The sequence below is a fragment of the Anopheles aquasalis genome, chromosome 3, assembly GCF_943734665.1.
Source record: "Anopheles aquasalis chromosome 3, idAnoAquaMG_Q_19, whole genome shotgun sequence".
In the NCBI taxonomy this organism is placed as follows: Eukaryota; Metazoa; Arthropoda; class Insecta; order Diptera; family Culicidae; genus Anopheles; species Anopheles aquasalis.
In genome coordinates, this window is record NC_064878.1 from 44,164,064 (window position 1) to 44,191,563 (window position 27,500).

The following is a 27,500-nucleotide window of genomic DNA, read 5'->3' on the forward strand; positions in this document are numbered from 1 at the left end:
ACAAAAGGACCCGTTGGTTGCTTCGGTTGTTTACAGCGCGTGCATCTGTCAAGATGACTGATCCTGACAGCTCGGTTGCTGCTCGGTTGACGCACATCAAGTAACCATTGGAGTACCAGCACAAAGCCAATCTCATGGCGTACGCTGTGCGTGCTGAAGAGAAATTCCAAGTATTTCCAAGCACATGACAGCACCCCCAGAGTGAGGTTATGTTTCGTTTCCAGGAAACGGCTTCATGGGGAAACATTCTTTCGAAACTATTTAAAATGCATTCAAACGGAAGCACTCCCTCCCTCCCTGCTGCTCTTGCTGTCCCAACAGTGACTAATGCTGACGCTTAATTGCATTCCACCGACCACAATCAACAGTTCCATTCCGGGCACGCAAAAGAATCCTGTCGGTCCTCCTGTTGGTTCCTGGCGTGGGTAATGCATCCGAAAGCCAGTGCCACCCGGTTCAGTGTACAAGTCCGGTGATGCGTGTGGCTTACCTTTTTCCCTTAAGGCCCCCCGACAAACCGTACACGCAGTAGAAATGGTCTGGTGGTTGGTTAATTTGAAGGGCCTCCACCCAATCCTCCCTTTTCCGCTTTCCGGAAGTGACGCCATCAGAGTCACACAAATGCACGACACCAACTGCCACTTTCAGTTGCACTTTACAAGCCAATCTGCCAGCACACCGGCGGAATGCCCCCCTTAGGGCGGGTCGTGGTGACCCCAGGGCTTGTTATTAGAAAATTGCATACTAACCACAACACCCTAGGCACCCCTTGCACCGTGGTGTAAAAAGGGGGCGGGGGTGGGGTTGTTTGCTGTGTCGTTACAAACAAACATTCGCTCCGCGCGCTGCTCGACCGATCGAGCATGGCGCCGGAGGATGTTGGCCTTGGAACGCGTAACGCGAAGGGCACAGGGCCACCACTGCAGGGAATGGAAAATTAATCCGCACGCGAACCTTCTTCGTCCCTTTGTGCGGCACCAACCAACACCAACGAGTCACCATCGACGCGCCACAGAACGTCGGGCAAATCGATAATTTATGAGCCATATCTGGGTTAAGCTTTGTTTTTCACGAAAACTTTGTCCCAGTTCTCGGCCACGGGCCCGGCGTGATGTCATTCTCTCGTAGGTGCTGCTGCTGTTGCTGGCAAGCCAATAGCGCACCAAATGAAGCCACAGACGAAGAAGAAGAAGAAGAAGAAGAAGGCTGTTTACAACTGGGAACTGGTCGCGCCAATCCACTTCCAAGGGCCACTCCTTCTCTTACGGAGGTCTGGACAAATCACATAAATCCGATCCCCATTTTAAAGTGTTTCGCAGCAATTTGAGTCGCTGGAGCCTCGGTTGCTCCAGCTGGCCAACTGGTGATGGTGATGGCGGGGTGGTGGCTGCCAAACATAATAACACATAAATAAGGAATGGAACCCCCGGACCCCGAGTGCCTTTCGCGCACCCATTATGAAGGTTTGCCAATTCGGGCTCTCTGGTTCTTTGGTCGAGTTTTCGTTCTGGGCTGCTGGCTGCTGCTGCTGCTGCTGCTGCTACTGCTGCGACGTGTTTATAGTGCTGCCCCCCCCCCCCTGGCAATGAGGGAGGATACTAAGGACCTTCCTCAATCCGTTCTGTTCCGAAATGGCGACCTCAATTTCCTCTGCTTCGCTTTTTTTTTTGGGCGGAGGTCGCAAACGACGCAACGGATGAAAAGGCAGCAGCACACGGCGGACTGGTGGTGCCCAAATGTCATAAATATTATGACCGACGGAAGGGGAAGGAGTTTGCGGGAAGGATGCTGAATGCCAGTACAATCTTCAAAACGACTGCCAATCGTTTCGCTGGTCTCTCTCTCTCTCTTTGGTCACCAACGTCCATCAAAAAGACGCTCAGAGGCTGCGCTTGAGACGACGATGATGATGGCATCGGCAAGCCAAATGCCCAGGCATGGCTCTGAATGCTGGTGCTGCTGCTGGCAGTGATCCGCATTCCAGCACCGTCGCACCGGATCGCCACCGACACCGCCACCGGATGTGCACAATAAAACATACATACATTTATAACGACCCTTCAGAAAGCCATTAAGGACATTAAATGGAAATAAACTGTTGGACACCTCATAAATCACGGAACCTGGGCGTACAACCTTCCTCCCAAACCTCCAGTAATGAACGATGCTAAGATGAGACGCCAAACATCTCGGAAAGGGGTCCCACGGTCGTTGATTCGAATGGTGCAAGAGCGAGACAGTGGCGTCTAATGATGCGCCTTCCGACCTGGAAAGTGAGTTATGAGAGAGCTTTCCGTTCCGTTTACCATTCCGAAGACCGAAAAGGATGCCAGATTTCACCCTTTGTCCCGTTCCACTCATAACGTACAAACAACAATCTGTTGGCCGTTTGTTTGGAAACATCCCGGGAATGCTCCCGACAATTCGTACTCCAGAGTGTACCCGGGGTTGCCCCCTTCCCCAGTACGGAACGGGAATGCCAATCAATTCGCCGTTAGCCGCTTGGCATCGTTGTCGTTGTCTAAATATTCGTTTCTTCGCTTCACTAAAAAGAGGGAGCACGCGCCTCACAGGAAGTTATTTACATTTTCGAGTTGAATTGCGCTCCAAAACATCAAAGACATTCATCAGCTTTCGCCATTCGGAGATGCTTCAGGAGAAGATAGATGGGATGGATGGATGGAGTGCATCCGGTTCGGAATGCTTCTTCGGAATGATGGTCAGAATGTACCGAGGTACGATTTGTCACTCGCTGCCACATCATCCTCACCAACATTTACTCGAACTGGAGTGGAGCTTTTTTGTAAGCTCATCCTCTTCAAGCACTGTAGCAGCATCTGCTGGTCCCACATAAATTATCAAAGACCAACACTCTCACACTCTGTTTGAGGCCCAAAAGTGATGCACCTCCATGTCCATGTCCGGTTAGACTGTGTGAAGAGTATGTGTGCTGATGATCGGCATCAAAAGCGTCCGTCGTCCAGCGGCATCTCCAGCGAGTGGCGGAAACAAACATAAATTATGCATTGTGTGAGGCGCATCCGAGGAGCGCGCGCGAGCCTCGAAAAATGGCCATTGTCCGTCAGAGACTCCGAGCTGGAAGTAACAGCAGATAGTGTTGTGAGAGAGGGAACGGGCAACGAGTGATGAATGATTCATAAATTCCGATGCTACGGCGATGCTATGATGCTACGATGCTCTCTATCTCGTAACAAAACTTTCACCCTGACACTAAGCGGCATTTGCCTTTGTTTACTACTTGTGCCCCTTACTTTCGTCAGTTTAGTTCCAGGCCGGGGGGCCATAAGGCGCCCTCCATGCTGACCTTATGCTCCTGGCGATGGAGAGTTCGCGCTCCATAAGTTCGAGCTGCCCCGGTTATTGATTCCCCTGGTGAGCTCGCTCGGAAACAATCTTTCGCCCTTCTAACCTCGATCAATAGGCCTAGGTTTTTGGGCCTGGAGGGAGTTGGAAGGCAAGAACATCCACCCACCAATCTTCAGGCGTAGCAATAGGTCAATATGTTGCACCATAATGGCCTCGGGTTTGGGGCTGCTACTCCATCGAGACCGTGAGAATCTGCCCTTCCTCCACCTACTTTGTTGATTGATAGCGAGCGAGTGAGGCAGTGAGGGAGTGAGGGAGTAAGGGCTCTGTTCGTGTACCACCCTCGGAATCAACCACAACCCCCACCGCTCTCATTGGCCACCTGAGTGAGGGTGACCTTTTGTGGCCCGTGTTGAGGTTCTCGTTAACTGCCTGGCGCGTTGGCGTTTGATGATTGATAGCGTTGATTGAAGCGGACGAGTTTTTCCTCTTTCCGAGGCTTCTTTTTTTTCCGGGAAATCGGAAACGGTAAAAGGTAATCACTCACATACGTGCACGCGCACCAGCGCGGAGATTCCATTGTCCTTCCCATCGCGCGCACCCCCTCCCGGCTTCGAAAACATCATTACGAGGTGCCATGTTCCCTTTGTGGTGGCAGGTGAAGCATTTCCAGCAGCTGGTACTGTTGTTGTTGTTGCGTGTCGAGTGACAGTCAAATTAACGAACGTCAGATACGCATCGCAGGGCGTTCATTCGTGTGTCTTTGTGTCTTTGTGTATCACACTATCGATAGGATTATTATTATTATTATTGGTATTATCCCGGTTCTGGTAGTGGCTCCGTTTTGGAGCCACCATTTTGGGGAATATCGCTATATCATTTATCAAGCAGCTCCCTTTCTCGCTCTCCTCTCCTCAGCAACTCTCTGGCAACTCCCTTCTACTGCGCGCGGCGCGAAATGACAAGAAATCACTCAATTATACGCGCCCTTACGCTCGCCCTGTCACTGTTGGGAGTCCTGGCCAGCGCGTGAAACGTTCACGGGGGTGCTACAATATTAATGATTGCCTCCACTCCAGGAGTGCCCTGGAGAGACAACAACAACCGCGACGGGTGACGCGTCCGATTGGTGTGCGATTGACACAGTATCACTTTCCTTTCGTGGCGGGTGTGCATCGAGAAGGGCCACTCATCGAACTCGTCACCGGATCGGAACGGGGATCTCGATTAAGGACTCGTGCTCGGTGCGTCGCACGGTGACGCCCGGGGGTCTCTGCTAATGATCACTTCATCAACAGTGAGGCGACACTCCCGCACTTTCGATGGAGTGATGGTGGCACTTTGAAAGTTGGCCCGGAGTTGAAGTGGCAAGTGGGTGCGCCATTTTTGTTTTCGGACACTGGGGAGGGGTACGTGGGAGCTTATTCATTTCTCGCACTAACGCTCACTGGAATGTATGCAAATCGTCATCAGCCATCAGTTGAAGTAGCTGGCGATCATATTCGAATGAATGCTAAGCGATTCCGATGTGTCGCCTATCGGGGGTACTCTCTCTCTCCCCTTCTCTGCTGTTCTGACTCTCCTCCGAGCCAGCCGATGTAGTGGTTGAGAGCGCGTTGGGCTGGAAAATGAGATTTTGCATTTTTCAACAGTCCTTGTGTCGTCATTAGTTTTTAGTTTATCAAACGAACCATTAAAAAACCCCTTCCGAGCCTTGCTCCCACTTTTAGTGCTCATGTTTTAGATTGATAAGTTGCTAGAAAATGGACGCGAAGCCAAATCTATGAGCCATAACATCAATTTCAGGGGAACATGTCTGCAAAAATGCTCCATTTACCTTTTCCTTTTAGCATTGTCCAAAAGCTCAAAACAATGAGTTCAGTATTTTTTTTTATGCTGCGATGAACACCGTATTTTAAATCGTAGAACTTGGCTCTTCCAAGCGGCTCTATTGTTTTCAGTTTAATTAAGTTTATTCCAAAAAAAAATACACAACATTCTTTCTCCACCCCAAATGGCTAGATCAGCAGTAGCAACTTATCAATTTGAACGGTCTCTTCTAGCACACAGCAAAAAAGAACAGAGAAAAAAAAGCATACAACGACGAGCACACATAAAGTCCCCAAAAACCCCCCATTAGGCTCCAGCTCCGTGTAAAACTCGTCCTATATCGGCGCAATGCCAGCACACGGAAGGGACCGATAGCGTGGTGCTAGTGGAACGGCTTTTTATAGCTTTATGAATTATTTCCAAGTATTTTGTTTACGCAAACGACACACACAGAGACACACCGTGAATCCCAACCCAACGCCCGTAAGCTGTGGCTGTGGATTTTTGAGGTTTTAGCCAGCTGCCATATCGCGGAGCGATGCCTTCAGGCCCGTTCCAGGCCACTGCATCCGGCAGCGGATGGTCACTGAGAGGGAGAGAGAGAGAGAGCGCGCCCGGGAGACGAGAGACGCGAGAGTCCGCAAACCCGCATCCTTGTCAATCCGGGAACGGACGGGACCACCGGGACAGCGCAGGAAGCAAAGTGTCGAAGGAAGAGAGAGGGAGAGTGCTGATGCTCCGGTGCCACAGATGCTGGAGCAGTGAAATGAATAATTTAGTTTTAAAACAGTTGTCAACAAGGGCTTAAATATTAGATGACGGGAATTTTAGGCACTCCCCCCGCTCTCTCCAGGTTGCCCAGAACAGCAGAGGGTGGTTTGGCCTCCCCTCACCCCTTCCCTCCCGTGGTGACATCAACTGGAATGATATCCGGGGTATACAGAAAGGTGCTACTGGTGCTGCTACGGGGTCTTTAGCATGATGTTTGCCTTTTTGATGAACTGCAAGCAGCGTGCGCTCGCTTCCATGATCCATATTACATCACTGGCCTATGCAAATCAACCCTCAGGTACGTAAATGGCGAATGTAACCATCAATCAGAGATCGACATGAAAGCGAAAACCCTTTTGCGGTACCCAGTGCAGAACCACCCGGGTCCCGGGGAATCGATACTGCATTTTGTTTTTCATCCATCAATACCCTTGCATGGGGATAGAAAATGCACCGCAGCAAAAACAAACCTCACGTAAAAGCACAAACAATGACCAAACAACCAACTAACACTCCCAATTTGGGTGGGGGTGGTGAGGAGCGCCTTTTGGGTGCATTCAAAATTCAAAAATGGAGCTGCTTTGCGAAGCCTCATACCACCACGTACGCCGCGTAATGACAGCAGCAGCAGCAACAACAATCAACACAACGTCGCGATAACGATCGCTGGGGAGCACACACATGCACACATACAGTGGAGTGAAGCGAAAATACCGAGAACACGAATCCATCCGCGCGCAATGGTTCGTTGCGCAATGGCTGAAGTGACGCTGAATGCTTCGTTCGTCCGTCCGTCCGTCCGTCCGTTCGCTCGCTTACCATTGTAAAATGGTCCTCCTAGGGGACGATGAGGTAAGAGGACAGTAGCAGAGACAGCAGAGAGGAAATACAGGAAACGATTCGCGGAAACAACAAACCATCGCTGGGGGAGGGAGTGCAGGAAGAAGAGAGAAGAAAAAACACAGCAGCAGCCCGCCAAAGCCAAATGAAAATTGGAAAACACGAGCTTGAAAACGGCTGGCAATGTAGTGACAACATGCGCCCGTGCTGCTGCCGGTGCCTGGTTCGTGCTCGATGTCATGTTGCCTGGCTTGCGATTCCCGACCACCACCACCACCACCACCATCACCACCAGAAGCAGTACATCCTATCTTATTACTTTCTCATTCCCACAGCTGCACTCACGCTGCCGGTGCGCATTGGAATATATGGCTGGCATTTGCTACTTCCAGTCCTGGTGCTGCTACTCCCTGTTGTGACCACGAGCGGATGTAATTTGAAATTGCCAACATTTACAACCAACTATCAATGTCACAACCGGGGCGTGTGTCTGTGTCTGTGTGTTGGCATGTCTTTCAGTCTCGACATTCTCTCATTCTCTTCTCTGGTTTGCTTTGGAGGACGGAAGGACAACGAATAGGCAATGGGAGTTACTGGTGAATGGCCAGGGATCAGTCAGGCCAAATGTGACTTCCGCCACGTCAGGTGGATCAGAATCAAAATGGTTGATTGGTTGGGCGAACGCTAGCGAACAGCACAGGCTGACAGGGCTCAGTGGCGCCCGTTTTTTTCGCCGGATATGCAAGGAATTCAAGCATTTGAATTCGAAGAACAAATGCAGAATGTGACGCCATCAATTCGAAGGGACGTAGCGATCACGTGGAATGAATTTTAAAACATTTTCAACGTCTCCACCACAGCGAGAGAGACACCGTACGGAGCATTGGAGGCCGGAAAAACCAAAACCTCAAATCCAAGTAACTGCTGCTGTTCCTGGAGGTTGTGACATTAGCAACGGTTGCAAGCACTGGCAATAGTAGCAATAGCAGGCATCGCTAAGGTTAAAGCAGTTGTCTTAAACTCTTATTAGAATGCGAGCTGCAGAAGAAACTAACAAGCAGTTCGCGAGTCATTTCCTCGCAATAATTAGGAGATGCATGGCTTTATTAAATTTGCTTTTTCTAATAAGACAGAGGTAAAGACAATTCCAAAATGCGTGGTCGCCGCGCCGGAAATACAAAATGATTTAACTCTGATACTGAAATCCGGTGATGGAGGCGCCAGGTACCCGGTAAAATTTACACAGATTCAGGGGGTTTGTAATTGTAATTTAAAAGGCAAAATAACCCAACGATCTTAAATTCCAGTATGTGGTGAATGTTGCAATGTTGTAAAAATATTTCTCCGTTCAATTTTTCCAACACTATTATCATTGCAGATATATCACCAATCTTCAATTCCAACATAAACAACAATTAATGGCCAAACTTAACGTACAATATATTTTGATGTGCCGCGGTTCCGTGGTTCTTGGAACGAACCGCGCCGTAACACGTTACTCCACATTCCCCTCACTCCCTGGGGACGCTTCCGCTCGATGTGGTCCATCATTTGATTTTATTATCCTGACGGACAGTGCGACTACTCCACTGCAACCTCGAGATGTCCACTCAAGAGGGAGATGCAAACGATGCCGGATGGCATCGAACGTGAGGAGGAGCACTGCAGCACCAACTAACCGACCAACCACCGCAAAAGCTGTAAAGGGATCGGCAGACCTCGCCGATTGAGGAACTGAAACCGAATGCGCCGTCTTGCGCATCGAGCCCCGGAAGCTTGACGGTGGATCAAGGAATTCAAAAAAGAAAGAGAAAAAAAACAATCCCAGGAGAAGAAGATCCTCGTGGTTCGCGCTCGTTGACGTTCGATTTGATTCGATTTTTTACCCTCACGGCCCTCAAAACGAGTGAACGAACGAGCGAGAGCGCAAAGCGCGTCAAAAGCTCCCGGGAAATTATTGTGGAAACTCAAGGTGGAGGGGCCAGGAGCCGGCCAGGAATTGATTTTCCAACCGTAACCGAAGAAGGGCTTACCACTCACTCACACAACCCCACTGACTGACACAGACTCACCAAAAACCCATTACCCAGTTGCCCTCTCGCTGCTCTCGTGGCCGCCAGACCATTTCCATTCCGTGGCAGGGCTCTAGGGCTGGCTGGTTGTTCAGTGATGCAAAGAAACAATTCCCTTCCGGCCACGCGAACTGCGAGCTCGGGGGATTGACGTTGGAAAATTGAAATCGACTACCAACCAACCAAACGACGGACGGACCAACCGAGCGATTGGTTCCTTTTCCAAACGAGGTTGTCGAAGTTGATTACTCTTCCGGGGGTTTCTTTCCCTTTTGCCCCGCCAGGAAACCCTTGCCAGAAGTCGTTCACGAGTCGTTTGGCTTGCAATAAAACCTGATAAGACACAATACATGTTGATGTAGAGAATCGCGAAGGGCATTAACTGAAGTATCCTGATCTGAACCTCACCAACCGAAGGAAGGATCCGGTGGTGCGATCTGTGTGGTTCCACCTCGCGTGAGGAGTCACCGTAGTGACCTTCACCTACCTGTTTGTGAGCCATAATCAAGAACAAACACACCAGAAGCTGACAGATGCGATGTAGACGAAGTAATTAGCCGAATGGCCGGGAAGGAGGCTTCCATCAGACCATCGTCGTGACGTGGGATCTGACATTGGACAAGATTTAATTATGATAAGTGAGCGCGACACACACCGGGGCCTGGCTGGCCGCAGGTGAATGTTATCACGGCACAATCGATTCAATTACTTCCATGTCCACCTTCCGATTTGGGGACCCATGTCTTTCACGCCGGAGGCGCCCTCAAACAATGTCAACAAAGTCAACTGTCGGGAGTGCTTTGATCACTAACCGAATTATGGCCAGGGGTTTGTGTGCACCCACACATACACATAAACAGCCAGACTGGCATTTCATCTTACGTCACGCTTTAAAACAATTTAAGACGAGGTCATGGGATTGTGGTCCGTCCCCAGGATAATGAAACCACCGGGGGAATCCTGGGAGACGATGATTTCATTTCCTTGAGTGTCGACGGAGGGCCTCTCTTCAGTTCAAGTTCCGTCTTATAGAGTCGTAGAGCAGAGTAGGCTGCAATAATGTTGTGTTCCTTGCAAGACCTGCTGGGCACCTCTCGCGCACACAAGCGAAGAGCGTAATGAAGAGAAGTGAACCACTATCCACTAACACAGGCATTCTGTGTTTGTGTCCCGGTTACTTGGCAAACACCAAACACTTCACGACGTCCGTGAAGACGGAGGTCTGAGCCTCGGTTTACTACACGCCAATGCGCCATCCTTATGGATATAAATTAGCAATTCAAAGCAAAGTATCCGCAACGAAATAGGAGATTGAACGTTCTCCTGCCAGTGGAACTGTAGGCTGTAGGTCCCTCACGAACCTTACCACCGACGGGGAACCGACACCAGACCCGGAGAGCGCCTTCGAAGGCGCGTATTTCGCGTAAGATTGTGGCGCGCGTGTGAGCTTCATCTTCATCAGTTCCAGCAGCTTAGAACTATGGCGTGGCCCAGAAAATGAGGATCTGGATGAGGAAAAATAGCTTCAAATGGATGATTAATACGTCCCCTCCCTCACTCCCCTGAAGCACACAGTTGGAAGAATGTTAATTATGTGCTAATGTAACCTTAGTCCGTGGTTCACTTGTGTGGAAAGGGAAACCAAAATGAATTACTACAACACACAGGCACACAAGTAAACTGAACTCTGGAACTGACGCAGTCAACAACATCTCCTGCAAGTGTCCTAGCGAACTCCGAAACGAGTGGCAGATGTAGGATAATAAATGTGGTCCCCATCGGATACTATTCGGCCAGAAATGCGGAAACGAAAAATAAATAATGCAATCCCGTTGACGAGGGATGGCGTTAAACAGAGTACGGACGTGCGTACGCTCTGGTCCTTTGAGCATTGAAAATGCTGGGAATCCTTATTAAACTCCATGCTCGCCAGGTATGGAACACCGACGGCCAATGCTCTCTGTTCACCTTTGCAACGCGCGTTCCAAATATTCCGAAGCGGCGATGCGAACATGGAATAAATCATTCCAATCCGCCCGCTTCGGCAGGATTAAAGCGATGTTCTAGGGATGAAGGAGAGGTACGAAACGAGAAGCAGAAGAGAGGAAAAGGATGGCAGAAAGCAAATAAATCTTCCACAAATGAATTTTGTCCCCTCGCTCTCTCTCGCGCTCCCTTTCCAACAAAACGTGGAAAATATCTCGAGTAAACAACAGAAAAAATGAAAAAAATGAAAAAAAAATGGCAAAACAATCGACATCAAGAACGTTGGAGGTTAGCAAGAAAAGAGAGAGAGAGGAAAAAAAGCGGGAAAAAAGAAAACATGTTTCATCCAGGAAATGAGACCATGGAACAGGACGACAAAAGCTCCCTGCCGAAAAAAACCCTAGCCTACGACGATCGCCGTGCTGGTTTCATGCAAAAAACATGACACAAGACCTAACACATGGCAAGCAGCAGCCGGAGTAGCAGCAGCAGCAGGCGGTGCTAGTAGTGGTAGTAGTAGGCCAACATTAGCCGAAGCATCGTAGCTCGTTCTCAGCCAATGTTGAATGTTGCGCCCAAAAATGGCAGAACACATATCAGTACGGCCCCCATGTCCTATGGAATGTAGTTGTAAAAAAGGCAACCCCGGGGAAAAAAGGGTGAGAGGCGGGAGTGGTAGAAAACAAGGACCAGATACAGCCTGCCGATGCCCAATGCTAGCCCGGACACACCCCTACGAATGGACGAACGAGCCGCAAAACCGTTGCACGGTCACGTTCCGCCAACGACGACGACGACGGCATAACGTGTGACACAGCTTGTGTGCACACGGAGGTCACATGTACACGGTCGGCCGTCCAAAACCGACGGAGGATTGCCGGATCGTAAAACGCCAACCCCGGAGCCGGATGACCAGCGAGACAAAGAGAGAGAGAGAGAGAGAGAGAGAGAGAGAGAGAGAGAGAGAAGCCAAACCGGGCCTGACGGCTAGCTGGCTGGACGAGGAAATCCTGACAGTAAATCCAGGTCATCGCCGGTTATGCTCGCTTTCTGCCACGGCACCGCGATGATTCCGAAACCGAGAACCCATTTGCGCGCTTTGTCTGTGACGGATACGGAACGGATGGTTTCGAGCTCCAGCAGCCCCAGCAGCAGCAGCAGCGGCACCAATCGAGCAGGAACTTGTCATCACTAGCACTAGCTGGCCGGTGGGACCAACGTGAACATGATGTTGCCTTTTTGTTGCGACGGTGCCGGATCGAGTTAAGCGGAAAGATAAACCCCGGGAATCCGCGTCTGGTACGAGTGGTGGCCACCAGCAGCACACCATTCCCAAAGAGTGGGAAGTTAAGGAAGGTACAAGGAGGAGGAAAGAGGAGTTTGATAAACGGGGCCATTGTCTCTTACCAATGCGACAATGTTCACCAACCGAGAGCACCGAACGAGAACTCGTCGCCGGAAAGTGTTCGGCTACAATTTGTGGCTAAACCCGGGAAGAGAGAGAGAGAGAGAGACAGAGAGAGAGAAGCGGCATGGTTTGGGCTTTTCAAGGACTTCAAGGCAACCGCACTGCACGCTGCAGAATGTGTTTTAGAAAGTGGCTGACCAACGCTAGCGGTGGCCAGGGTTTTAGCGGTGGCCAGCTAATGAGCGCAGCGCTGGCGTTGTTTGAGCTGCCAGGAGAAGGATGCCTCTAGCCATTTCCATCTTCACAAATCACTCAAATGTTGGGAGCATGGCGTCCAGTATGTGTGCAACGATGTGCGGATTGGAGAACCTCTTTTCAGAGGCTTCACACCGTGACATCCCCAAAAAACCTTAATCGCTGACCTTTACAATCGTACGTACGAAATCCGGTACGTTCGGAGCTTAGTGAGGCTTCTGTCGGTTGCAAACCAATTCCATGCCAGCTTGTAGCCAGCTTAGCAATCGCATGTTGCCTTTGTTCTCACTTCACTGGCACCACCGACACGTAAGAACGCGCGCGACCCTATAAGTTGACAGCTTGACAGATCGATTTACGATTTTCGTGACTCTGCGGCGTTGCTTACCTTAATAGTCAGTCCAGCCATTGCGGGCAACCACTAGGAGATGAAAAATGGGGTTCCGCTTGCGATCGGAAACTGCTGTCTGCGCCAGACAGGCAAACTGCACACCACGGCCACCAAACAGCGAGTTCTCACAACGCCACAAACGTTTAACAGTCGCACACTAATGCACACTAATGCACACACTTTTTCCTCCTCGTGAATGGTTTCTCCAATCCAATTCCTTTCGCTACGGCGGCTCTTGATGACGACGATGATGACACTCCCAATATTAACCGATGATCACTGCACAACGATCAAAAGGATAATGACATTTCGTATGACTCTCGTATGACACATACACTTACACAGTACACGTAGAACAACGTTGTATTGCAAATGCACACTGAACACACGCGTTAGCAAATAGGCAAAGGCGGCTGTGATTTTGTCCTTCGCTTTTCCTCCGCTTTTCGATTCGATCACTCGGTTTACTCGATTCCGTCGTTCGGTACGAAGTATGAGTTGACAGGAAATGCGTCACTACGTCACTGAAATGAATCGCCCCCCACCACACAGACCCGCACGGTACAAAATCCCACCGTTTTGGTGCAATCCGTCTGCCTTTTTGCCACTCACTCCACCACGATGCAACAACGGAAACGCTGCTTTTGACCACGTCACGACGTCACTTCCGTTACCACTTCCTCAACGACCGCCACCACCACTACGACCGGAATTGTTTTCGTACCGGATCAACCGCTGCTACTTTTCCTCCTTTTCCTTTACTTCCAACTTGCCACCAGGCACGCACTTAAACACTGTCGCCGGTTCTCTAGCCTTTTCTAGCGAGCCTAAAAATCAAAAGAAAATGGATTAATTATTTAAGAAGCAGTCCTGCCTGTCGGTCTGCCTGTCAAGTGGTCCAAGACAGCGGGGGGAATGAAGCACAAACCCCGGGACCATCAAACGAGGTGCACCGCAATGTGACAGCGAGCTGTCACCAGCTCTTTGTCACCAGCCGCGGGGCGGTTTCCAAGCTCCCTCTCCAGCGTGGGCGTTGACAAGCGAGGAAAACTATTTATCACGACCCGAAAACCCCGCTCCGGCCTGGACCATCCGGACTATCACTATCACTTCTGTCTCTTTGGTTCACTTTGGTTGTTTGCGCTTATCGTTTGATCATCGTCATCGTTACAAGCCTCGCCGACGGTGGAAAGCGGCTGGAAAGCTCGGCCACGACTCGAACAAACGAAGAATCGAATCGTGGCATAACGTGACGATTGAAAAGCGCTGGTGGTACCAGCTGGCCAGTCCTCCGGCTAAATGGCATTCTTTACGGTTGAAGTGAAGCAGCACTGTGTCCGGTGCGGATAGGGATCTCTTTTCCTGCCGGTGCTGGTGCTGGTGGTTCGTTTCACGCCTTTCTTGATCAATCTCCGATTCCGCGCTACGGACCAATGGAAGGACAACATTTCGCCACCAAGACAGTGGAACACGGTCCGTGTGGTAGTCCGGGGGCCGGTGCCAGATAATGTTTCTCTATCCGCTTCGTTTCAGCTTTCCAGCGACTGTCCAAAGCCCGAGAGAAGTTTGCTGCTGTCCATCCCCTCCTGGGGTTCCGGTTTCCGGATGAATCCTCCGGACACGCCGCTGACGTCCTATTTCCGGTACCCTTTTGCCATTCGCTCGCCACGTTACGATTCAGCGCTCACGGAACGGTTTGATCTTTTCAGTTTATCTTAACCCACACAGCCACAGAGAGAGAAAGAGAAAGAGAGCCTTTGCTGATCCAGCTGATGTTACTGCTGACTTCAGACCAGTCGGCGTCCGGTTGGCCGCAGGGGAACAAAATGCGACAATTGTTATCCTTGTTTGAAGTGGTTTCTGAAACGCTTTCTTGTAAAGTTGCTTCAGTGTGATGCCGCCGGTGGCTCGAAGAAGAGCCAGTTGAAGAGATGAATCCGATCCGATCCACCCCTCCAATGGCAGATCTGATCAGCTACACGATGTGGATGCGCTCGCTTTGATACGGTTTGATGTTTGCCATCGACTTGCAGTGCAGAGGCTGAGGCGTATGAAATGCAACAAACGACAAACGGCCGCAGGCCATAGGGAGGATAAAGTTTTAAAAAGGGGGACGGCCTCTCTGGAGGGTGGACGTGGGAATTGGATTTCTTTGGGAGCCTCTGGAAGCGCTTCTCCGCCTCCATGTTGGAGCATCGCCTCCAACGATGCTCACTTGGATTATTGTTTGTTCGTCGTACGTCCGTCGGAGCTTTTCATCTGAAGACGGCCCGGCCTGCTAGATCAATCCCAACCGTTGGTTGGTGTCGTGCACCGAGGAGCGCTACAGAAGAGAAGAAAAGGGAAAAAAAAAGAATTCGGTTAGTAAGTGGCTCGATGGTTGGACGGTCGGCAACGAGGAACAATAAGTGGATCAGTGTGCATCTAGGGCAGATGCCAAGATTGGCGGCTCTTTCCATCTCTATCTCTCTTTCTCCCTTAGTAGCTTACTCACTAGCAATGATCGAGCTTTTAAGTGCAGAAAGAGTGGAAATTAATGCGCCAGTTCAAGCGCACTAGGGATGGTAATGAAATTGCGCTGTCTCTCCGCTCTGGCATTCTTCTCGTTAACTGCAGTTCATCAAGAAGGAAAACGGAATGAAAGAGCTTGTGCTGGGCGTCCTTTTACAAAGGAACAAAAGAAGAACCATCGAGAAAGACGGGAGGTGGAAAGGGAACAGCTGCACTATCCCGTTATCGTCACGCATCAGTCGCTTAATGGTGTGCCCATTTACGGACGGACACTATCGACAGACAGCCTGATGCTAGCGGTGCTCGAGACAATCCAGCAGAGAGAGAGGAAGGAAAACGGGAACGAACCCGGGAACAATCGCATTTGAAAAGCGATTGACGGCATAGTATAATGACGTATTGATAAGCAAAACAGCAATCAGGCGGAAGTGGTTTACCTTACCGATGATGATTCCCTTTTTCCGACAGACACATCGGACCGGGCCGGATCAGTAGAAAACCATCCTTGGTCCTTTGGTCCGGAAATGCGTTGGAAATTGCCATTTGGAAAACCATTTACGTTTTGAATGGCAGAATGCGTTCTGGAAGTATCAAAGGACGAAGAGTGTAGGTCTTTAACTGAGGGAAACATTGTGCCACTTTATGACACGATAGAAAGCCCGTTCTATGTCCTGCTTTATGGCATTTCTGGCCTCAAAATGATGATGCAACGACACCTGTACCCTGATGAGTAGGAACATCATCGAGAAAGGTATGCTACAAATACCATCTCTTGTAGATGCCAGCGGCCACCTGCATCAGCAGCGCGCTGTGCATCCGGTGTGAATGGGGTAATTTGCTAGTGCTTTCTGCTGCCCTTTTGCTCTCCAAAAATGTACATTCCACACCAAAAAACTCACTTAACCCACCAGACAGACAGCGTGGGCCGGAAGCCACGTGAAAGCAAGTGGTGCGGGCGCACTGACCTGAATGAGGAGCGTAGCAACGTTTCTGCTGAAGGACAAGCAGTGCGAACATTGCATTCCACGCACACAGGATGTGTGAGGTGTATGAGGTCCGGTGTAAATTGTGCATTGCACTGTTAATGATAAGCGTGTCCATCCGGTAAGGGGCGAACCAACTCCGCACTGGGACTGGTTTTTGGTTGGGGTGCACCACAACGATCGCTATGAAAAGTTGAGGTTTGACGCTTTACGTTGTTTCGTGTAGCTCCTGGTTAAATTGTACAAGCGTTCTGTTCGTGGCATTTTAGCCGCATTTGGAACACTAGTTTCATGAAAGTGGTTCTGGTGCATTTAATCAAAAGCAAGGTATGTTCTAAGTATTTTTATTTTATGCTTACGTTGGAATTGAATTCGAAAACATGAATGAAGAAACAATTTTTAAACATTTCAACATTCACCACATAATGGACTTTGAGATCCCTTGGTTATTTACGAATTTAAATTGCTATTAAAACTCCCTGAAAGCACCGGTTACCTGGCGCCTCCATCATCGGATTTCGACAACGGAGCTTAATCTTTTCGTGTTTCCGGCGTGGCGACGCTGTTGGTTACTACTTTTATCTCTATCTTATTAGAAAAAGCACAGTTAATAAAGCCATGAGCCTCCAAATTATGCGGTTAAAAAACCCTCGAAATGATTGATACTTAAAACGGCGGTCCACTACCAGGCTGTTACTTTCATCTGCGGCCCGTATGCTAATATGAGTGTGAGACCCATGATCTAAAGAAAAGCAGGCACTTTATAAACTCTCGATTGATGATTTTTTTTTATCAGAAGGATCAGTCCATTGACTTAAGAATAATATTATTAAAGCCGATCTCTCACCTAATGCATTATATTAAGAAGCCATTTTGTAAACACTTAAACCACATAATATTGATTTTATTTTGAAATGAATCAAATTGCAACCGATGCTCATAAATGTAACTTTGTCGATAAAAACGATGATTTTCCATGATAGTCTTTCCTGGTATCTGTGGACTGTACAGCCGTTCTAATTAAGGCATTCACCTAATCACCAAAGAACTATACCTCCGATTGTGCATAAAATAAGTTTAATTCGAATGTTTTTTTGTCATCTGCTGACACTCGCAAGCGCCTGAACAGCCTGAACGTGATCGAATCGCTCGATCCACAATAATTCTGCATGCACAACACGTACCTACGTACACGTCGGTACATTTCAATTAGTTTCCAATTCATCGCAAAACAATCGCTAAATCTCTCGGTCCCCTTACATTCTTTATTCTCCCTTCGCGACAAAACTCCCGATCTCAAGTGCGCTCACCAAAGGCTGGATACTGATTTCTTACAAACTCCGTGACTCCCTGGCTCCCTAACATTGCCTTCTTGTGCAATCAATGCGCACTGTGGCGAATAGTGGCAGAGAGGAACAGGTTCGTCTCCCTCGCAGGGGCAAAAAATCCAAGGAAAAAAGCACACAAAAAAACTGTGAGGCTGTCCAGCAGACTATCGGCACTGCCGGAAGTGTGCCGCAGCTCGACAAATTACGCCCGAAGACGGAGTCAAGTCAACGCACGTCCCGTTCATCACTCACGTGTAATGTCGTGCCTGGCGTCAGAGTTCTCCGCGTCCACCACACCATTGGCGGGGTCACGCTCCTATAGTGCACGCTATCCTCTATCTGATTCCTCGAATCCATTCAATCTCTGGCCCCGAGGCCGCGCGAAATCCCCACAGCTCCAGCTCCTTCGTGCGCTAACTAACTTCATTGAGGCATCTGGCGGGCGCGCGCGTAAAATCCGCACCAGGCCGGCCATCGCAGGCCGTCCGATCGTGCCATTCGTTCGTTGGATAATTGATCCGTGGTGTGGGTGGTAAAGAAGGGTCCCGAGTGTCACCGTACCGGAGGCACGTACCAGCCCGTCCCACGGACACTAACTTCCGGTCGGATTTCACCTTCATCCGCAGGAGGTCAGACCGTGGATTCCAATGGCACAAACACCAGGTCTGCTCCGGGGGGAGTATCACGTAGCCCGGAGCAATCCTGTGACGTGAGATTCGAAAATCGGTGACCATCTTCCTGGTACTCCCTCTGTTCCCTAGCTCCTTCCAGCCATACACGAATCCGAACTATCCGAATGCATTCGACTATCGACCATGCAGCACTGGAGCGTGATAGAGAGTGTGTAATGGGTTTTTGGATGAAAAGTTTTCCCAAAAAACTTTTCCTCAAACGTAGAAACCATTGGTGTCACACAAAACTGTGACTTATGAGCCTGCGATTCCGTTCGTTAGTGCCATCGAATGGCCGCGAATGGCCGTGGTGAATGAAAACTCTGGCCAAGCGCTCACGCCAATGCCGCCTTCTTTCATCTGGAATTTTCATCTTTGATTTCGTAAATCCCCAGAATCACCAGGCCACCGGAACCAACCCCCCGGGGTGGGCTTAGCACTCGGAATCCCTTAGATCGATTTGGCTTGGCACACGCCAGGGGTCCGTGGTCCGGGGCCTTATCTTCGTCTCTCTTTCACTCACTTTGGCCACCGAATATTCCATTCCGCGTGCGTTAGCGATCGCGGCTTAATTGTCACAAAAAAAAAACGCGGGGAGGGATCCGTTTCCTAATCCGATAACTTTCTGCCCTGATTACGGAGGTCGCCAAATCTTCCCTTTTGCTAACGATGTGGAGCAGCAGCAATGTTGTAAGCATCTCCTCCTTCTCCTCCTCGACGTCGTCGTTGCCGTTGTCGTTTTCATCCTGCGAAAATCCCGTCCAACGGATGATTCGGTCAAAGAAAAATGCCAATCCGAAACCGGTCGTCGGTATGGGGCTCTATTTCTCTGTGTATGTGCTTGTGAGATTCGTGCAGAAATGGATTGGACTGGGTTACTACTTCTAATTGTTGGTTTGACCGCCCCGGGAGCATGCCGATGTAGAACGTGCGATGGCATCGATAAGCATCGCTGCGTTCGCTCTACACCGCTCTTTGTTAGTGCGTGTTTGGCGGCCTTGAGCCCCCTCGAGGGGTGCCACGAAGTCCCTCGCTTCCCCCTTAATTGTTAGAGTCTTGACTTTGCGCTGCGGGCTCGACCTCGAAAGCTCGATTGCATGTAGCGAACACATTTTGAATGCATAATTATGCTCATTTCGAGGCCTTTGGTACGCTGTAAACGGAACCATTGGGTCAGTTGGGGCAACTCGCGCACAGTTTGCTTCGTTTTGATGCGAGAGAGTGAGAGTTGGTCAGCGTGATAGAGAACCAGAGACTGAGTTGGGGCTTGGGCTTTAAGTGTTCATTTTCAAACCAATTCAATCCAAGCAACCAAAAGGGTGCACGTGACCAGGCAATGACCACGTGCTTTCCGGTGTTGCAATGCATTTGGATTGGAAATCGGAATTTATTTAAATACAAAAAAGTCTACGCCAGCTCATTTAACAGTCGCCAGCAGATCAATTACTGTTCTATGCATAATTCAAACATTCATTCCCATCATATGCATGGAGTGCGCCCTACTGCATCATCTCTGAAGCGCAGGTGCATCCGTTCATCATCATCATCATCATCATCATCACCAACGTCAGTATTATGATTGAAAATTCTCCTTTCTCCAACCCTCATTTTCATACAGCAATAAAAGATGAAATGGAGACCAGAGATCAGCCGATGGAATGAAAACAGAAAAGGGGAAAAAAGAACTGGCATCCGGAAAAGGAAATCCGATCGATCGGTGCACCATCCAGCGAAGGATAAACAATCGGATAATTGTTGCAATTACACACTGCACCAGCCGCCACGGCAGCAGGAGCGAGGGAATCGAGAACACATCCCACGTGTGTTTTAAACAATGTTTAAATTCGCTACCTCCGCCACTGGTGGCTCATCGGTAAACAGAGCATCGAAAAACGGGGGCAGAAAAACATGCGGGACAACATGAGGCCCCCAGCCAGTGTGTCCGTTGCGAAAAAATGATAATTTCCTCTTGTGGTTCGTTGCGATACCCGGTGTTCGCTTCGTTTATTTATCGCCAACATATCGGACGGACGGTGGTGTTCGCGAAAATAAACACCCAGCATAGAGACCGCAACATTTCGACATGCTCGCGACGCTGATACTGGCGGGCATATTGAGATATCTCGCTTTGGTCAACGGATTTTTTTGTATGATTTTGTTTTTCGTCCGATCCGGTGAACTCCTGACGGAACTCCTCGTAGGCCAGGAACCGCATTGGTGCGCACCGTACGCCCCCAGATGTAATGTATCTCGCCGACACCTTTCCGCTACACGCCCATCGATCACAGTACCAGCCAACGTGGAGTTGTTAGTGGCTCGATCATTTCTTCTTTTTCACCCACTTTTGGTTTTCGATTCCACTCCGTGCGCCATCCTTTTTAGGGGACGATCGAACAGAGCAACAGAAGGGAACCGCAACCGCGCCCATACTCACAACACTCATTTCGGGAACACGGGAACATGGAACCACCACCAACAACGACCATCAGCGCAGCGCGAAAAGTCAATAAACCACATGAAAAGGTTTCAGCTCACAAACCACCACCACCACCACCATCGGTAGCGCACCGGTTAGCATAAGCTTCGTCAGGTACACGGCGAGATGAAAAACAATTTCATTACCCAGAGAATCCCGGGACTAACCCAGGACCACAAACACACAGGAACACGATGACGTACCGCCTTGTTGATTGATTACAACCGTTGCTGGAGCAAGCGGCATACCTGGGATGTCAGGATGTTCCACCGCAGGAACGACCCGGCGCCCGAAAAGTATTCCAATTACTTATGATACTCCGTAGCCCTCTCCTTGACGGGGTGGGCTGACTTTTTGATTAAAGTGTATCGGTTACCCGGGAACACTCCACACCACGGAACCATTCCTGGAACCGTTTCTCGAAAGCTCTCTCTCTCTCCCGCTCTGTGTCTCTTGCTAGTCACTCGCCAGAGTTCCTGGAATTGAAGGCAAATTCCAATTACCAACGATTGAAACACTTGCCGCTTGAAGGCGTCCTGTGTAAGGACCGCTTCCTCCACCAAAAACCCGGTGAGCGTTTGCCGTGGAACGAAACATTCCGGAACGCTTTTAATGACATCAACTTTCTCCACTGTCTGCACACCCGATACAGTGGCGGTAATACATGGCCGAGAGAACGTGTCCAATCGTGTTGACGGACTTTTTTGTTGCACAAAACGCAAAGTTTCCAGCAACATTTCCATGCGGACTTCGAGTTTGAGCCGATCTGAAGGAGAAGTTTTGCTTCACCGGTCGGTCGGTCAAGTCGGAAAGTCAAGCAAAAGACACTGGCTCGAAGCACTAGCTCGGACCCAGCAAACCATGACGTGCCGTTGGCAGTGGGCAACTTATTACGATAGTTTCGTTACCATGGCAGTGGACAAGTAGTTCTTGCTCTTCAGCTCTCTCTCTCTCTCTCTCTCTCTCTCTCTCTATCTCTCTCTCTCTCTCTAGATGCATGGAGCTGCTGCGGTCATTATAATGTCAATACAATCGTTCCTTTCGCCAAAGGAAGACTATCATAATCCTTCCTACCATGCTTTCTGTGCTTTAAACCATCGACAGCCGGTTCATAAATTTAAACCAATGTCACGACGTCGCTATCGCGTCTAAATCGCGCATCGTTCAGCGGGAAAACGGTGCTCCTCCTCCACCAGGTCCAGAGAGATTCGCGAGATTTGGACGAAGCGCACAAACTGACTGACTGACTGGCTGGCTGAGTCCTTGCAGCTCCATTACCGACCTTATGGACCGTGGCCGTGGTGCATAAATCATCCAATAACATGCATAATGCCCTCGCGGACACACGGATGGATCGTATCCGATGATTTGAAGTGTACTTTGTATCATCACCACCACCACCACCACCCCCCATCGCACACATCATCATCATCATGGTAGTCGTTGATCAGAAGAGCTTCCTTTGTCCCCGTTGACGGAGCGAACGGCTGCACGCGAACTGCACGACAGGCTTCCATCATATTTCAATTGCAATCAAGCGATCAAACGGCCACGGAGTGGATACAGCGAGGGTGAGGAGGGGTGGTAGCATATATATTTTATTACCATGTTGTACTACCGCTCCACCACCACCACCACCACCCTGGACCATCTTCCAAGACATGTAAAAAACGCACGAAAGGACGACGCATCTCCGGAAACCGACGCCACAGCATGCCGGCGCCCTGGCCGTGGCCATATCGTTGGTTCGCTTTACGCCACCGAAAAAGAACAGCTTTCCGGATCCTTCCGGGGGTGGGGTGCAGCAGTGAGCGTGCGCGGGAATGAAAATGAAAATAAAATGACTTCATCGCTATCAAGAGCCCATAACTCTGCCATCAGTTGCTCCCGGGCCGGAACATCGTCGGTGAAGGACCCATCACCGGCAGCGGCAGCAGCAGCAGCAACCGATCAGCTCGTGGCCACCGCCACGCGCTGCGACGACGCCGGGCATCCATTTCCATCCAACTTCCTCGATTGCTCGGCAATGGTTTTAATGGCATTCTCCCCCCCTCCCCCCCCCCCCCCCCCACCTCTTACTCCAGACACGTGTTCCAATGCTCTAGTTCCGATGATGCAATGGTGGAGCCTTCTTCCTCAGGGCTGCGTCTTGGTGGTTTCCCTCTCCCATCAAAGCACCCATACATGTGACACTCAGCTTCACTTCACTTCTTTCACTCGCTCCTCGTACCACGGACGCCATTTTCAAAAACGCTGCCGCTCGTTGCAACATCCGACGACGCGCTATTGCATTGCAAATGTCTGATGCCTGGCTCTGATGCATCGACGAGTTTTCCTACATTTTGTTTTTCCCTTTTTCCACCCTTTTCTGATGCTGCACGCTCTCTGAAGATTGTTTAGCGTTGCTCCTCTGCCTGGTGCACTCACGTCACTTTCTTGTGTTATGATCCGCCTGTTGGCAATATCATTTCACCTCCCACCACTTCGCTGATATGGTTGTGTGCGCGTGTGTGAAGCACTAGCTCCTAGCGATAGAGCTAGTAGAGGGAAGCTCAAGATGTTTTTCCCCACCGGTAATGTGCTGGAATGCCACGATAGCACCGCAAGCACTACTATCGGAACAACGCCAACGGACGGACTCGGCCATTAGCATCGTTTCGGAAGTGATCACGCATACACAGGCACACACGTGCCTGGGAGTGCACGACCGGAACGCGTTCTACACGAAGAAGCATCCAACGTTTTTTTTTTGGAGGGTAAAAATGGCTTCCTGGCATGGCAGGTTTGTTGTGGCCTAATGTCATCCGGAACAGCGCAGTAAATGTAATGGCGAATGACGGTGGTGGCCACTTGAAACTCTCCATCGAGGAAGAAAGTAATGTAGAAGTGGCCGAACAAATTGAGAAACGGTGAACGGTGAACGGCATTCACTGGAACCGATACCGTGGCCAGGGCCTTCGACAGGATCGACTAAAGACCAGCTCGAGCGTTGGTTGGTTCTGTATCCTTTTCGCCCCTTGGTAGAGCGCTGCTGTTCAGCAATCCGTAAAGATTCTTGCAGAACCCCTCTCTCTCTCTCTCTCTCTCTCTCTCTCTCTCTCTCTCTTCCTTTCAAATCTCTGCTAACATTCCAGCAGAACGAAGGAAGCGAACTAGCAAACAGAAACCCACCATAGCGCATAGGATGTATGCTTCAATTTCACTAATTTATGGCTTCGCTCCTCCCCTCCTACCACCCATCGGTCATCGGCTCTGGTGTGGTGGCTTTTGCCGACACTGTCTGCCCAGCCCATGGCCCATTACCAGAGAGGCACTACGGATCGCAACGTATATATATATCTTATTTTAATCAGTTCTGCTGCGCCGTGCGGCGTCATCGATTTGCTTTCCGATTTTGCGGTTCGTTCGTTCGGGCCGGGGTGCTGAATTGGAAAACATTTTCAATATTGTTTTCGACATTTCCCTTTCAATATATCAATTCCGCCGAACGATGAAGAGAGCGTGGAGACTGTTGACAGACAGGATGGATGGAGTGTTTTTGTGTGTGCCCCGTTGGTTCGTGGTTGGATTTTATGTTTCTTCTTTCGTTTACTTCATTTTGTTGTGCGGATAAATGGCGCCTCTATGTTATCGCATATCCGGCTACTAAACCGAAATGATTCATTTGTCTCGAACGATCGATAAGTGATGTGCCCAGCAATGAGGGGTGAAGAGTATGGTAGAGCGTGGTAGAAACATCCCACGACCATTTGGCCCCAAATTTTCAGCAGCAGTATGGTCGAAATGGAAAATCAATTTCATCGGCAACACCGGCAACCAAAACAGCGCCCCCTCCCGGAGCGATTGTCGCTCGCTTATCCAAGTTCAATGTCATTATCGTTCGAATGTATTTACCGTTGAATATAAATAAACTATTATCTTACCTACGCCCTTCGCGGATGGGCGTCCAAAACTCGTTTTGTGGTGGGCGCACTGGTGTTGCATAAAGGTATGCGCGGACGCGAGAATCACGCCCATGGACGACCGCAGAGGGAATGGAGCGCTACTTGATATTCATAAACGGTAGTCGCTCGTTCCGTGTATACTACCGCCAAGAACCTCTCCACGACTAAAATTCCCTTCCCCGGAGGAGCAGAACCAGAGTGCTGCTAGATTCGTGAGACAATCTGTCGATCGCACTAGAGGGAAATCTAGCAGGCTTTGTGCAGCCATTTCCATATGCATTACCCATGCTGAGAGCCGGATCCCGTTTGAATTTAGAACACTTTTCCGACCGTTTCCGTTAGCATAGTTATAGGGAGGCCCATCCCGTGAATCGCGCATATGCTGCGTTGTAGTTTGTTGTCCGCAGCTATTACCACATGCCATGGCATTGGCACACAGGCGGGGCATCATGTCATTTGCTCATTTGCACAGATCACAGGCGCGCGCGCGCGCGTTCTTCGCGCTGTAAACATGGCCAGGCCATTCCTGCCATCCTCTTCCGTAAAATCCCGAAACCGGGCGTTATCCAGTGGATTCTCTTTCAATCGCCGGTCCATTCCGTGACTGTGCGGGCCATCACGTGACGTGACCAGCGACGTTGCGGCTGTGTGCAGTACGGCGTGAAATAGGGAAAATGTTTTCCGTACGTGCGGGCAATACAAAAATCCTCAACGCAATAAAAAAAAATCCTGTCACCCAAAATGGTGCTGCCCTAGTTTGTTGAGGGCTTTGCAAGGTCACGGTAGGATCCGGGAGCTGCCAGGTTCCCGGGGGGTGAGTTCCAATGTCCTTTTTGGTGCGGGAGTTTCCGGGTAGCCAGCTAGCGATGAACATGTTTGGCTGTCGGGGGTTTTTTGTGTGCTTTCGGACACCGTACCGTGTTGGTGGGTTGGTTTCTCTTTCGCTCTCTCTTCGTTAGAACTCTCACAAGGACGTTGTATTGTACCTAACTTTGTACTGGTCCTGCCGGGTACTAGATGGAGGATAGACCTCCGCAGCATAGCATCTACTATGATGCTTTGTTTATGGATCCTAGTAAACCGGAACCGTCCTCCCGCCGGGGGGGCTCTCCGGTAGCCTATAATAAAACAATAATGTATGTAATCTGCGGAGCCCACATGCCCGGTCGTTCTGTAGCCGCGAACGGCCCAGTTAAGACGTTGGCGAGTCACTCGTTTGACAGCTTATGTTGCAGCAAAATGAAACAAGCAACTTCATAAGGATCGCCAAGGAGAGAGAGAGAGAGAAAGAGGTTCAAATTCATTCCCACAGCCCAAATTACATATTATCCTCGAACTCTAGCGTAGATAAAGCTGTCTGTACCGACGGGGCTGTAAGCAATCACGATGAAAGGATACTTAAAGGATGGCACTCACTTCTCGCTTGTTGTGCGATAAGTTATGGTTCATATTGAAATATGATCAATTATCGTAATTGCGCCAACAGACAGAGTTTCGATAGCGATGGCTGCGTTTGGTGTTTGCTCACAGCTCGTAGCCGCAGCGGTGGTGACGGTGTATTCCTCCTCGTAAATGAAGCGAAAACTACGAAGTGGAACCATTAGCACATCGCACAACTACTACCGCAACCACTTTTTTTTTCGCCACTTGGGACCAATAAATTTTCCAATCGCTGGATGGCAGCTTCGGCAGATACCGTGGAGCCCGTCGGCCGGTTCGCTGAGCTTCTGAGTCTGGTTCTACGTCTGGGAATTCGGAACCATCAATTGAATGAACAATTTCAAACGATGGTGGCGTCATGGCCCGGTGGCAGCTAGCAGCTAGCGGTAAACACTGTCGTAAACACGGTACTTTGCGACGACGATAAATGCCGGTGCCCGTTTACGCGAATCGGAAGGAATGTTTAACTTACATAAATCCCGAGGTTCTTTATGCTTGGAAAACGGTCGCTAAATACTCGGTGCTCTCTGGGTACACCCGATGCTGGCACGCGCTTAGCGAGCAACACGTTGATGGAGGGGTGGGGGGGGGGGGAATGTTTGGCCGCGTAAAAATGGAAATATGTTTAAGAAAGATAAACTTTCCTCTCGCTCGTTTGTTGCAAGCGTGAGAATAGCGTCAGCGACACTTTCTAGAACTCAAGACGTGGCCAGCAACCATCAAGACGGATTCATTTAAAATGTTGCTACAGCGCTCCTTCTGTCATACTTTGTGTTATCTGCGCTTCTATCTCTCCTTCGAACCCATGGAACTAAAACAAAAGGGTAGTTCAAACATTGCTTTGGGCGTGATCAATAATTTATTTATCGGCATAATCAATAATAATTAGCCACATTAGCCGAGACCCACTCACTTGGATATAAAATGAGAAAAAATAAAGAAAATAAAATTCACCAAACTGCGCATAATTTCAATGATCCTTTTGTAAGAATTAATAATGGAAACTTCAATAAAACAGTGTAAAACTTGTACAAATAATTCATAATGTGAAAATAGATTGTTTCAAAACGGTAAAAGGCTTTTCATTTTTAAATTATGATTTTTGTTGTGTTGAAAGCACAGTGCTTCAGACATTTAGTATTGTTAAAAAAGGAATAAACAACCTTGAGTTTGATGCTCCTAGAGCACATTTTCATCGTAGCTAATTCGCCTTACCATTGATTTACTATCAAACTCCAAATGAAACGGTATTTAGCATGTTGGCTTA

At 49.5% G+C, this 27,500-nt stretch overlaps 1 protein-coding gene across 13 annotated transcripts in view; it reads right to left on the reverse strand.

Moving 5' to 3' along the window:
- Positions 1–27,500, reverse strand: part of LOC126578980 (glucose transporter type 1) — a 165,513-nt gene that overhangs the window by 71,176 nt on the left and 66,837 nt on the right. For 10 of the 13 annotated variants that reach the window (XM_050242146.1, XM_050242145.1, XM_050242144.1 and 7 more), the window contains one exon: positions 12,878–13,707. Coding sequence is in view for 1 of the 13 variants with exons in the window: in XM_050242151.1 (XP_050098108.1) it covers positions 12,878–12,898 (21 nt within the window). In the remaining 12 variants the exon portion in view is untranslated. Of the gene's footprint in view, positions 1–12,877; positions 13,708–15,095; positions 15,157–15,833; positions 15,853–27,500 lie in introns of those variants that run through there. The other 3 variants (XM_050242143.1, XM_050242142.1, XM_050242141.1) reach the window with 3 other exon arrangements.